Genomic DNA, 12,096 nt, shown 5'->3' on the forward strand with positions numbered 1-12,096 from the left:
GTGTGTGGCGGAGGATGATGAAATTGCAATAAGTCACTTTTTAGTAGTTTCCGAAGAAAAAAACTGTCTCCAAATGAAAAAGAACAATATTTTGCCCCGAAATAAATAGCCAGTGTATCAAATTTTGAGATGGGCAACTCTCTGAACATTTACCCAAAATAATATATATATATATATATATATATATACATATATATATATATATATATATATATATATATATATATATATATATATATATATATATATATATATATATATATATATATATATATCAGAGCTAGGCATCTCCATAGAGTTCCCTGTCCACTGTACGTCCACACCGTGTGAGGACACTAAGTTAGAGTTAAATGGTCTCAGTCATATAGTAATGGCAGGCCTGTATTCATTACTCAGGCCACGTCTATCAAAAGTGATTGAGCGACGTACTACTTGCTAAACATCTTTCCTGTTTCTTGGGTTTTAATTACTTGTTACCAGATACCCAATTTGGATCTAGAAAGAAATGGGTAAGGGAGAGGGTGATGATCGGACAGTGGGATGGTCCGGACATCGCATTTATTGTAAAACGTATGGGAGTGAGTGCCGCGAGATTTTGTGTGAATGTGCAAAACTTGAATTGTTGCCTTGGCCCACACGGGACAACCACGCCCTCAGAGTTGTTCTTTCCGATGCAAGTCCGATTTTGTTTTTTGCATCTCGTATGTAATATTTTCAGGGAGTATCGTAAGCTCTCACTTCAAGGGTATGGCAAGTAGCGAAATGCACATTATTACGGTGACGCAGCGATGCACGGCGAAGGTATTGCCGTATAACACGAATACCCAGCTCACGTGCTGGAAGTGGAGTGTGACCACACATATTTTTTTATAGTCATGATGATTCGGACAGTTGAATTTTTATGATTTTGCTTAATTTTACGTCAATTCAAACACTACAGGTGTTGCAACAGTTATAAAAAAGGTTAATTTGGTTGATGTACACTCAGATAGTATATACTTGTGAGAAGAAAACCATAATTCCAAAATTCTTGAGATTTTTTTATAGCTCTTCTTTTAATTTATTTTTTTTCCTATAAATATTGAGGGGATACTTTTGTGCTTATACACATGTCTTGTAATAGCTATTTCCTTGTTTATTAGCCAATCAAATTTAAGTTATATTAATATTATGCCGAGTAATACGAGTGTCCGTACCGTCCCACCTCCTTGGCCGAACCTCCACGGGTGGGGATGGTTCGGACGATTTAGAAACTTGTCTTTCATCACCTACATCTGAGAACTGGAAATGGCTACGTGTGTCATATTAACAACCTATAGAGCCAAGGGATGAACAAACATTTTGAGATCAACAACATTACACTACTTTTTAGCTTCTTTTTTTTTAAAGTGGCCGAATCATCACCGCTCTCCCCAACTACCTGTGATGCTCTCTTGATCTTGGTGCATCAGGTTCAAGCTTCTCTGGGTGCTGGGTTGTAGACCAGGCTTGTTTCTCCTGATATTTTCTTTGCATTCGATTTAATTTACCTTAATACACTACTTTTGTAAATTTTATCAGTATGTATGGATGAATAACGTTGCATTATTTTATCTGATTTTTTTCTTGGCGTCAGCGTTAGGGTATGAAATTAAATCCTCCCAAGACTAGCACTACCATTTTTAGTCGCCCTAGGACCGCTGATCCACGATATCCTGATAGCTGGAATGAATTTGTGCCAAAACCGCGATTACTCCGTGAAACTGATTCGACATATATTACCTGTATTGTCTGTCAACGCCAACTCCGGCTATACGGACACGTGGCACGTTACCCAGAAGCTGATCCTGCTCATCGGGTTGTTTCTGTGAGAGGCAATCCTGAGTGGAGTAGGGCAAGTGGACGCCCACGGAGTTCGTGACTTGAGCAAATCGATAGATCTTGCCATAGGCCTGCATGGTGACTCGCATGTAGGGACCCCCGGACTTAGCGTCGTATGGTGGATGAGGCGACGTGCCCCCCGGCGTATGTCCCCATTGATTGATTAATACTTGAGCAGGTAATCAACTCACGTAGCCTTAAAATCACTTCAGGTAACATTAAATTCCAAGTTGACTTTTTAGAATCAAATTTGGAAAACTGCCTCTCAAATTTCCCCGAAGGCTAGTTAGTCTGTTAAGGAAATCGGCCCATTTTTTTAATGCTGATGATATTGTTTCTAAAAGGGTTCACAATTCCATCTCATCTCAAAATTTTGAATCGTTCTTATATCTGAATAAAGTTACCTCAACATGCAACTTCATCATTGTCAAATGGTTGATGCTTTGATCTTATTCTTTTTTTCTAAGATTGTTAAAAACTATAAGCACTCTCTTCATAACGCGTTACCGGCTCAATTTCAGCCTATTCGCCTATTCATTCCTTCATCCCCTTCAGTGGTAAACTCTGGAACAGCCTTCCTTCGTCTGTACTTCCTCTTGCCTATGACTCGACCTCTTTCAAGAGAAGAGTATCAAGACACTTCTCCATCAGAAATTGACCTCTCTTTTGGCCACTCTTTACTTTTAGCTTTTTAGGAGCAGCGATTAGCGCGATTATTTACTTCAGTTGTTTTTTTTTTGTTGTTGTTGCCCTTGAGCTGTTTCCTTTCCTGTATAAAAAAAGGATAACGGGCCGCTTTCACAGTCATTTTGTTTGTTTTGATCGTTACCAATGGCTGTTATCGCCGCTATTGTATTTCCACGTAAAACTGGCCGATGGGGTAGTGGCGGCTGCGGGGTTAGCCTAGCCCCGCACCTTGCCACACACTCTCAACACCTCTTGCTTCCTTTGCAGCCGCCATTACCCCATAGGCCAATTTCACGTGGAAAACTATAGCGTCGATCGGCCCCATTGGTAACGATCAAAACAAACAAAGTGACTGTGAAAGCGGCCCTAGTTCCGGGTCAATTACTGTTATCATTTACATCAACTGTATCATACACATCAATTCAAACAACAACGCTGAGGTACTTCAATAGGAACTGAATGGTTTGTATGGATCAGCGGATAAATGGATGATGCAGTTCAGAATCGACAAATGTAATGTCCTAGTTTGGGAAGAAATAATTCCCATCAACCCACATTAAGTAACAGATCTTGAGCACTCCAGCTGCGAAAGGGAGTTGGGTGTGCGTGTGATTTCTGACCTTTCAAGGATCTCATCAATAATAATAATAATAATAATAATAATAATAATAATAATAATAATAATAATAATAATAATAATAATAATAATAATAATAATAATAATAATAATAATAATAATAATAATAATAAAAATAGTAATAATAATAATAATAATAATAATAATAATAATAATAATAATAATAATAATAATAATAATAATAATAATTGAAACCAGGCAACAGAATCATTTTAATATTTTACTAAAGAACGTGTATTTGATCGGGCATTTCTTACTTTTTTTTGTGCCCTTTAAATACTTCCCCTACTATAACAAGAAAACAAAATTACATGATTTGGATGAAGAAGTGAACGAAGATTTAGAGAAGAAGATGTGTCGCGCGAAGGAGGAGCCGAGGGAGGACAGCGTGGGGCGACCTCCCGCTACTCGTCCCAGGCCCGCAGGTTCATGCGCGGGATACTGTCGCTATTGCACTGCACCGGCCGGTTGCTGTGGAAGGATGCGAGGACAAACATTTAGTACTGAGCCATTCCCTTGCTTGTCTATCAACAGCAGTTTCAACAAAATAAAATATCCCGTATAGAAAAAAAAAATATGAAGATATTATTGTGTCTGATCAGGACGCTAGTATTCTCCAGGATGAACTAAACAGATTGTATGACTGGGCGGATAAATGGCAGATGGAGTTCAATGTAGGGAAGTGCAGTATCTGAGTGTAAGTAGGAACAACCCCTCTCACAACTATTGCTTAAATGACACTCATAAGCAGGTCTGGGTGCGAGAGAGATTTAGGGATCTTAGTGAACTCTGATCTTCGTCCAAGGGCACAATGCATTCAAGCTAGAAATCGAGCAAATAGGGTACTGGGATTTATTTCAAGGAGCGTAAGCAACAGAAGCGCCGAAGTCTGCCTTAAACTATATTTAGCATTAGTTAGACCTCATCTTGACTATGCGGCTCAGTTCTGGTCACCTTACTATAGAATGGATATCAAAATATTAGAATCAGTACAGAGGAGGATGACTAAGATGATTCAGGGTTGAGAAACTTGTCATACGAGGAAAGACTCAAACAGTTAAACTTGCATTCTCTAGAAAGGCGAAGGGTGCGTGGAGATATGATCGAGATCTATAAATGGATGAAGGGCTTTAATAAGGGAGATATTCATAAGGTTTTGTTGGTAAGAGAACCGGGTAGGACACGAAGTAATGGGTTTAAACTTGATAAATTCAGATTCAACAGGGACATAGGCAAAAACTGGTTTACTAACAGGGTTGTGGATGAGTGGAATAGGCTTAGCAGTCATTTGGTGAGTGTCAATACAATTGTCACATTCAAAAATAGATTAGATAAATTCATGGACAGTGATATTAGGTGGGGTTAGATACACGGGAGCTTAGGGTCAAAGGAGCTGCCTTGTACAGGCCTACCGGCCTCTTGCAGACTCCAACGTTCTTATGTTCTTATGTTCTTAAAAAAAGTGCATTCTTACAATTGGTTGTTGGCCAGCTGAAAGGCAAGAGGCTGGACGGCAGAGATGGTCTCGGTGTTGTCACAGATGATCCGAGCCCAAGACGCCTTGCGGATCTCCTGGAGCTGAGCTACAGAGCCGGACAGCAAACCAGCCCGGGGGAGCAGAGAGCAGACCGAGGTTAAAGTCGTCAAATGTGATTAACAAACAATAACAGTGACTATGTTAATATTAATGATAACAAGAAGAATATCAGCAATGACAATAATGATTATGATGATGATAATGATGCCAGAAATAATAATAAAAATAATAATAATAATAATAATAATAATAATAATAATAATAATAATAATAATAATAATAATAATAATAATAATAGATAATGATATTTATGGTTATTACGAATATTATTTTTTTTTATCATTAGTATTATTATTTTTTATTATTACCGTTATTATTATTATTATTATTATTATTATTATTATTATTATTATTATTATTATTATTATTATTATTATTATTATTATTATTATTATTATTATTATTATTATTATTATTATTATTATTGTTGTTGTTGTTGTTGTTGTTGTTTTCATCATCATCAATACTGTTAAATGCAGATAGCAAAAAACAACAAAACTGAATGAGAGAACAAGTACGTACGTCGTTATCTGTTTCCTAACGGCAAGTCATCAACAACTTTAAGCATGCACCTCAACCTGAACAAGGTAAAGCGATGCCAGAAAACGTTAATCTCCGGTGTGATGGGCATCATATAAATGTCATCTCTGTCACGATCTGCCCTTGTCCTTGAGTCTTGCTTGCCCATCACCATGCTTGAGGTCCCTAGTCTGTCTCTTGTTTAGTGGAAGAGGGTCACGGGAGGGTGCTCAGCCGTCTTTGTCTGCTTTGTCGTGCCTCTCCTGACCTTCACTGAATGAGCCCGGCTGGCCTCCAAGGTCATAGAAGTATCGATCTCCCTTCTTCAGGCGCGCAAACTGGTCACCAACGACGCAGAGGAACGTCCAGCCCAGCAGCCCGCCAGACACGGGGCGCTCAGACATGCCTCCCGCAAAGAAGTCAATGTCGTCCACGCTCTTGTACACTGCTTGAAGAGATCTGATGGACTGTCGACAGAAAGGAAAATAATTCGTCATTGTTAAAATGGCAACGAGGGGACGAAAGGGTTTCATGATTCAAAGAAGTCACTCCACACCGCCATGAACTTCTCATAATAATGATGATAATAATAGTTTTATTTCGCCCAGCGGCATCTATAAAAAACAAGACAAGTAACCGAACGAAATCGAACGAGATACACTATATAAGCGTGTGTATGTCATGCTTCTCTCTCTCTCTCTCTCTCTCTCTCTCTCTCTCTCTCTCTCTCTCTCTAGCTTCTCTCCCTGACTTCTACCCTACAAATATCTTTACCCTTAACCATTCGCTATATATTTGGCAGATATAATAACTCACTCTTTCTTCCATTTGATCGAGAAGGTCGTTGAAACTTCTTGCTCGACGAAGGCCGCACACCTCGCGGATAGAGTTGTAGGTAGCGATACCGTGGTCACGTCCTCGATGAATGTTGATACTTATCAGATCCATACCGAACTGAGTGGCTGGCGTCTGTATCACCCCAAAAGACGGCAAGTGTTCAAATTCAAATTATGCTTATGATAAAGATTCAGCATTAATCATCGCCTGACATCCCAGTAGTTAAAGAAAAAATATATATATACTCCAAAATCAAAATAAAAGGAGATTCACCTGGAAGAGATGGTTCGACAAGTCTTTGGTAACGAAACTGTCGAACCTCTGGATGGCGAGTTGAGTCAAGCTGCGAACGAGATCGTCCAGCTTCCCTTCTTTCTGAATGAGGTGAGGAGAGTTAAAGTGGTTCCTCAACTGGATGGTGCTCGTCCCGCCATTAGCCGAGAACAGTCTGGTGAAAGAACAAAGGAACACATACAACAACCTCCGTGAATCCCTCAGAGGTAAATACATCCACTTTTATTGAGTTTCAGTCCGTCTGCTATTCAAAATCCCAGAGTGTGCAACCAATGCGAGTTTCATAATGGTATATAGGTATTTTGTTTCTGGTTGGGTTAAGGTTTGCTCATCAGTCACTCGTGTACAGTTGTTAGACAATTTGAAACAACTTCGATATCATCAACATGAACTACTAATATGTCCGGGCAAACATCACCTTTCCCTGTTTTCAGTCGATGGCGAGGAATGCTTCAGTCATCAACCTTTGAGTTCTCTGCTTGTATTCTTGTCTGATGCAACATTTACTTTATTTGAATTTTATCTTTTAATAAATTAGGAGAACGCCTCAACGTACTCACTGCCATGTTCACAAAATGAGGAGCTTTATTGAAGCTTAATGAACGAAAAGGTGACACAAGCCAGTTATTTTCCTTACCTGAGCGTTCCCTGCACCAGCGAGTGACCGAACCTGAAGGCAGATGCCGAGAACTCGTTATTCATGTTGGGGTTGTGATTGGGGTTGTAATCGAAGCTGTAACCGTTGCCCAAAACGTTGATCCCGAAAGATCGCATGAAGTTCTTTCCTGTTAAGTACAAAATATTTTTAGTAGGAGTTAGACCACGACAAGCTTATGCATATGATACGTGATTTATGATATCGTCAACCTCATTTTACAAAAAGTTATTGTTTTCCATGAACTTTATTATGGCAGTGTCTCATTATATGTAAAACTAGAAATTATATCAAGAGTAACATTGGCCACCGACCCACGATGATGGGGAGCCACTCGTTGTAGGTGATGTGTTGCAGCTCGCCCACCACGATCCTGCGGGCCTCCTCGAACACTTTATCGTTATCCCATTGCGGGTTAAGGTTTTGCAGGTCTCGGGCGACGCGGTTGTGTTCCCTCATCCACAGCGTGTGGATGGCGGTGAGGCCCGGCTGCTCGTTCACGCGGGAGTCGCCTGACAGCAAAATCAGATAAATAGATTAATGCATCAACATTAGAATAATAGAATCACAGTGTTTCTTATTTTCTCTCGCATTTACAATTTATTGTTTTACACATACGCTTATGCAGATTATATTATGTTCGTAAGCGGTTCGTTAAAAGACTCACCTGCAGAGTAGCAACTGGCGCCCCGCTCCTGCGCCTCGCACATGCCGCCCTGGTGCTGCGGCAGGATCGGCAGGAAGTTATTACCAGAGGTCAATAGAAGGCCGTTTGAAGGGGCCCTCAGTTCCCGTTCCTCCTCTTCCGAGGAGCCGTAAATGTTGGAGCCGTCCAGCCAGTGCGTGACTTGGTTCAGCTGACAAAGTGGAACATCCAGTCAGTATGTGTTTACAATGTACTTATATTTTATCTCATAAAAATTACTTGGCTCCTTAAGCTCAATGTTTTAATAATATCGTCATCTGAATTACCTGCTCGCCAAAACCAAAGGTGCACTCCGAGCCCGGGTTGACGGACAACATGCTCCTGACGAAGTTCATGCAGCTCGTGCCGAAGGACCTGTAGAGTTCGTCGCTGCTGGTGTTGATTGGCCAGCAGAGAGGATGACGATTCGGTCCGGTAATCTCTTGGCCATTTGCACAGCATTCAATTCCTTCTCCATCTAGTAGAAAAAATATATTCCTGTACTTGCATGTAATAAGAATAATATATCCCTTCTGGTGCTTCTTTTGTTTGTCTCATTTTACAACCAATTAAATATTAACGAGAGGACAATGGTTGAAGGTGTGATTGCGAAGAATAGCTTCATATAACTATATACAACTTACTCATGGATGGGAAAGGAACATGTGCGATGTCGTGGTCCACAAACTGCGCCCATTGCATTACAGACGACGTGAACTGTGGGTCTGGTTGGTCGAAATCGGCCATGACGTTGTTGCTGATTACTCGCTCGTTAGTCAGCGGCGAACCGTCCACGCCTCGTGTGCGGGGCTCCCAGATACCTGACGAGAAAAGTGGCTTCAGAAACCGAACAAGAGCCTGGTTGGTGAGCATCACTATGATCCCAACTCTGTAAACACTATCAGATCTGAGCGGCACACACCGTCGTCGTAGGTCGGCGGCATGATGCGCTGGTTGGGTGTGCTGCTCATGCCCCACGCGGGATTGTTGGGGTTGTTGCAGGAGCCGTCGATAGTGCGGTACTTGAGGTTCCCGCTGCACGTAGGATTCTGGGGACACCTGTCAGCAAGCACCGTGTTGGCCACCTTCACATTCTTCAGGCCAAATCCTCCCTGACGTGTTGTCAGCTTGAAACTGCAAAAATTGAGACATTCAAGATGAGATTGAGTAATATAACTTCATCCATTGTTTAAAGAGTAAGATAATGAAAAGTATGGGCAGTGGTCGATTGCTCAGGATGCAGAGGTGATGATTCCGAGGATGCGGAATCAGATTCTTCAGCAACCATCTCCGAGCGGCGGAAGATTACCCGCATAAAGTCCAAATATCAATCAACTCTATCTTCAGTTATTTCGGTAAAGAGGAGCCTCGGGGAACACCATGGGGCAAACAAGTGCCAGATCATGGCAGCCTTTTTTTTTAAATAAAATTCACCCTCGCCAATAACGGCTCTTCAAGGCAGTCTGCAATGCTATGGGCTGGACATAAAGAAAGAAAGAAAAATAATCAAATATCAGAAGAAAATCAAAAGATATCCAGCCAAGCACAACAAGCCAATGGCGTCACTCACTCGTTGAGCATGTTGGTGGAAGCCGCCACGATAGCCTGAGCGGCCTCGGCCATCCTCTTCGCCCGCCGACTCGTCCTGAACTGCCGCAGGTGTCCGGAGGCTGGTGTGTTACTCTTGAGAATTACGTTGTTTCTGTGTGTATCCCAGAAAAGAGGAAATGATTGGTAAGATCAGTTCACACGATCGTCAGAAGAACCACCTAACCACCTGAAGTCTTATACTTCATCTAATGATTCATAATGTTTAGTTTCAATACATATATGAAAATTCTATGTCATAAACAGAATATCACATTCCATTTTGACAATATCCAACATACCTGATGAGATTCTGTTCTAGGTTACCAATTTCATTGATTTTTTTGAGGCCCTTGTGACAGGCCTCGTTCACCCCCTGGGAATCTAGGTGCTGAATATTGGCGTTGATTCGCGGAGCCGTAAATATCTTGTTGTCACCCCTCCCGCTGGACTGAGGGATGCCTGCGCCGCACGAGGAGGGGAGGAAGACGGTGAGCAGATGTGGTGACGCAAACAGTTTAGTGTGTTGGTGATGGTGGTGGCGGGGGTGTTGGTGATGAGAGGTGAGATATTGGTGATGGCAGCGGTGATAGATGATAGTTCTTAATGAAGATAATGAAAGGGTGACGGTTTGTTGGGAGCTGTTGGTCTTAAGTTCCCAACGATTATGGTGGCAGTGATGGGGATGATAGTAGTGGTGGTAGGTGTGGTGGTGGTAGTGGTGGTAGGTGTGGTGGTAGATGTGGTGGTGGTGGTGGTGGTAGTGGTGGTAGATATTGCTGTTGTGGTTGTTGTGGTGGTGGTGGTAGTAGTAGGTATAGTGATGGTGGCGATGGTGACGATCATGGTGGTAAGTAAGGTGGTAGCGACAGTGATAGATGTAGTGGTGGTGGTGGTGGTAGTGGTGGTGGCGGTGGTGGTGGTGGTGGTGGTGGTGGTGTGTGTGGATGTGGTACTGGTAGGTGTGGTGAATTTCATAAAGTTTTAAAACTATAAATAATATCTTAACGGCAACATTTTTCTGACTGTCGACATTGGTTCGTCAAGGATTTTACCGGCGACTCTTCTTCTACACCACAGGAAGCAATCTTGGGCAAACAAAAAAATTAAGGAAAAGAAGCAAAACTACAACTCTCCAAAAGGAAAAGTGATTGAGAATTCCAAAAGATTTTTCAGAATCGGTTGGAGAGGTTTCATGATACTCCCCTCTTGAAAGAGTTCAAGTTATATGAAGGTGGAAATACAGACGAAGGAAGACTTTTAGAATTTACCAGCGAAAGGGATGAAATAATGAAGATACTGGTTACTCTTGCCTAAGGGATTTGTATAGCATAAGGATGAGCTAGTGTTAGGTCTTGTGCAGCGAGGCCGTAGGAGTGGAGGCATGCAGTTTAGTTCAGAAGAACAGTTAGCATGAAAATAGCGGTAGAATTTAGAATGGGAGGCAAAATAGCAGCGGAATTTAAGAGGTAGAAAAGAGTCAGTGAAAGATAAGGAGCTGACGAGGCGATGAGCCTTTGACGCTACTCTGTGTAAAAGAGCTGTGTTTGTAAAGCCCTCATCCATAAGAGGCATATTCAGTACATTAGCGAACAAAGCCCTTGTATATGGTTAGCAACTAGGAGTGCGAAAATAATTACTGGAAACGCTATTAAACGCCTAACCTTGAGGAAGTTTATTTAGCAAGAAATGAAATATGAAGGTTTCAATTAATATTTTGAGTTAGGGATGGGCCGAGAATGGCTCGTGCAGAAAGGGACAGCTTAGTTTTATTGAAGAATAGGGATTAGATGCTAGAAAGGCTGTGTCGAGTTGTCAGGTGGAGAAATTGAGTTTTTGTGGCTCTAAAGAACACCACAACATAAGTCCCTTCTGCCCCATTAAGAAATAATAGAAATATTTAGAGGTTGAGCGTTCTGTAGCATCCAACCCTGAGTCCTGTAATTCATGTTGGGATGGTCTTTCCTTAAATAAACTGACTAATGTAAAGTAGATTCATCGCCATAGGAGGGGACAGAACAGTTTGTTTTTGATAGAAAATCATTGATGAACAATAGAAAGCGAGTGGGAGACAGAAGATCCCCGCGGAACACCATTGTTTATAGGTTTAGGGGAGGAACAGTGACATCTACCACAGCGGAAATAGATCGACGTGAAAGGAAACTAGAATTGAAGGTACAGAGAGAGGAATAGAATCCGTATGAAGGTAGTTTAGAAATCAAAGGTTTGTGCCACTCTCTGTCAAAAGCTTTCGGATGAATATTTCCGTGAAACTTGAAATTTCGGTAACTGCTCAGCCACTTTCGTCCTAGCTCTTGTAAACACTCGCCCCTCTTAGTCACTCTTCCTCAGCCTTACACACGCCTCTTCATCACTCAATTTCGCTCCCACACACGCCTACTTCCTCTTTGTCGTTTTTGCTCTCACACAGGCCTAAAACCTATTAATCTCTCGTTCTGGCCCTCACACATGCCTCGCCTCCCCCACCCCCAAGATCAATGTCGTCCTCTCAGCACTCACTTGCCAAGGTCTGGTCGGGGCAGCACACGCCTGGGCTGCCGTCTGGGAGCTGGCACGTCTGACGAATCTGTTAAGGATGAGAAGAGGACATTTTAGAAATAATGTTTACGGCAAAGATTTCAAACGAAAGAGAATAATTTTGAAAACGTTTAGGATAATGAAGACGAATCGAAGAAATATCGTTTAAGATAAGAAAGCTTAATAACTTAATAAAGGGG

At 41.6% G+C, this 12,096-nt stretch overlaps 1 protein-coding gene across 1 annotated transcript in view; it reads right to left on the reverse strand.

The window, feature by feature from the left end:
* Nucleotides 1-3,391: 3,391 nt before the first annotated feature.
* LOC126980691 (chorion peroxidase-like) overlaps nucleotides 3,392-12,096 on the reverse strand; it is a 21,410-nt gene continuing 12,705 nt past the window's right edge. Inside the window, exons 4-17 of the mRNA XM_050830828.1 lie at nucleotides 11,879-11,945; nucleotides 9,661-9,820; nucleotides 9,342-9,473; nucleotides 8,694-8,905; nucleotides 8,416-8,592; nucleotides 8,059-8,249; nucleotides 7,754-7,943; nucleotides 7,401-7,598; nucleotides 7,069-7,216; nucleotides 6,411-6,585; nucleotides 6,117-6,269; nucleotides 5,569-5,767; nucleotides 4,659-4,767; nucleotides 3,392-3,655 (exon numbers count right to left, since the gene is read on the reverse strand). Coding sequence (XP_050686785.1) covers nucleotides 3,589-3,655; nucleotides 4,659-4,767; nucleotides 5,569-5,767; nucleotides 6,117-6,269; nucleotides 6,411-6,585; nucleotides 7,069-7,216; nucleotides 7,401-7,598; nucleotides 7,754-7,943; nucleotides 8,059-8,249; nucleotides 8,416-8,592; nucleotides 8,694-8,905; nucleotides 9,342-9,473; nucleotides 9,661-9,820; nucleotides 11,879-11,945 — 2,178 coding nt within the window. The 3' untranslated portion in view covers nucleotides 3,392-3,588. The remainder of the gene's footprint in view (nucleotides 3,656-4,658; nucleotides 4,768-5,568; nucleotides 5,768-6,116; nucleotides 6,270-6,410; nucleotides 6,586-7,068; nucleotides 7,217-7,400; nucleotides 7,599-7,753; nucleotides 7,944-8,058; nucleotides 8,250-8,415; nucleotides 8,593-8,693; nucleotides 8,906-9,341; nucleotides 9,474-9,660; nucleotides 9,821-11,878; nucleotides 11,946-12,096) is intronic.

Source organism: Eriocheir sinensis, chromosome 45 (genome assembly GCF_024679095.1).
Source record: "Eriocheir sinensis breed Jianghai 21 chromosome 45, ASM2467909v1, whole genome shotgun sequence".
NCBI lineage: Eukaryota > Metazoa > Arthropoda > Malacostraca > Decapoda > Varunidae > Eriocheir > Eriocheir sinensis.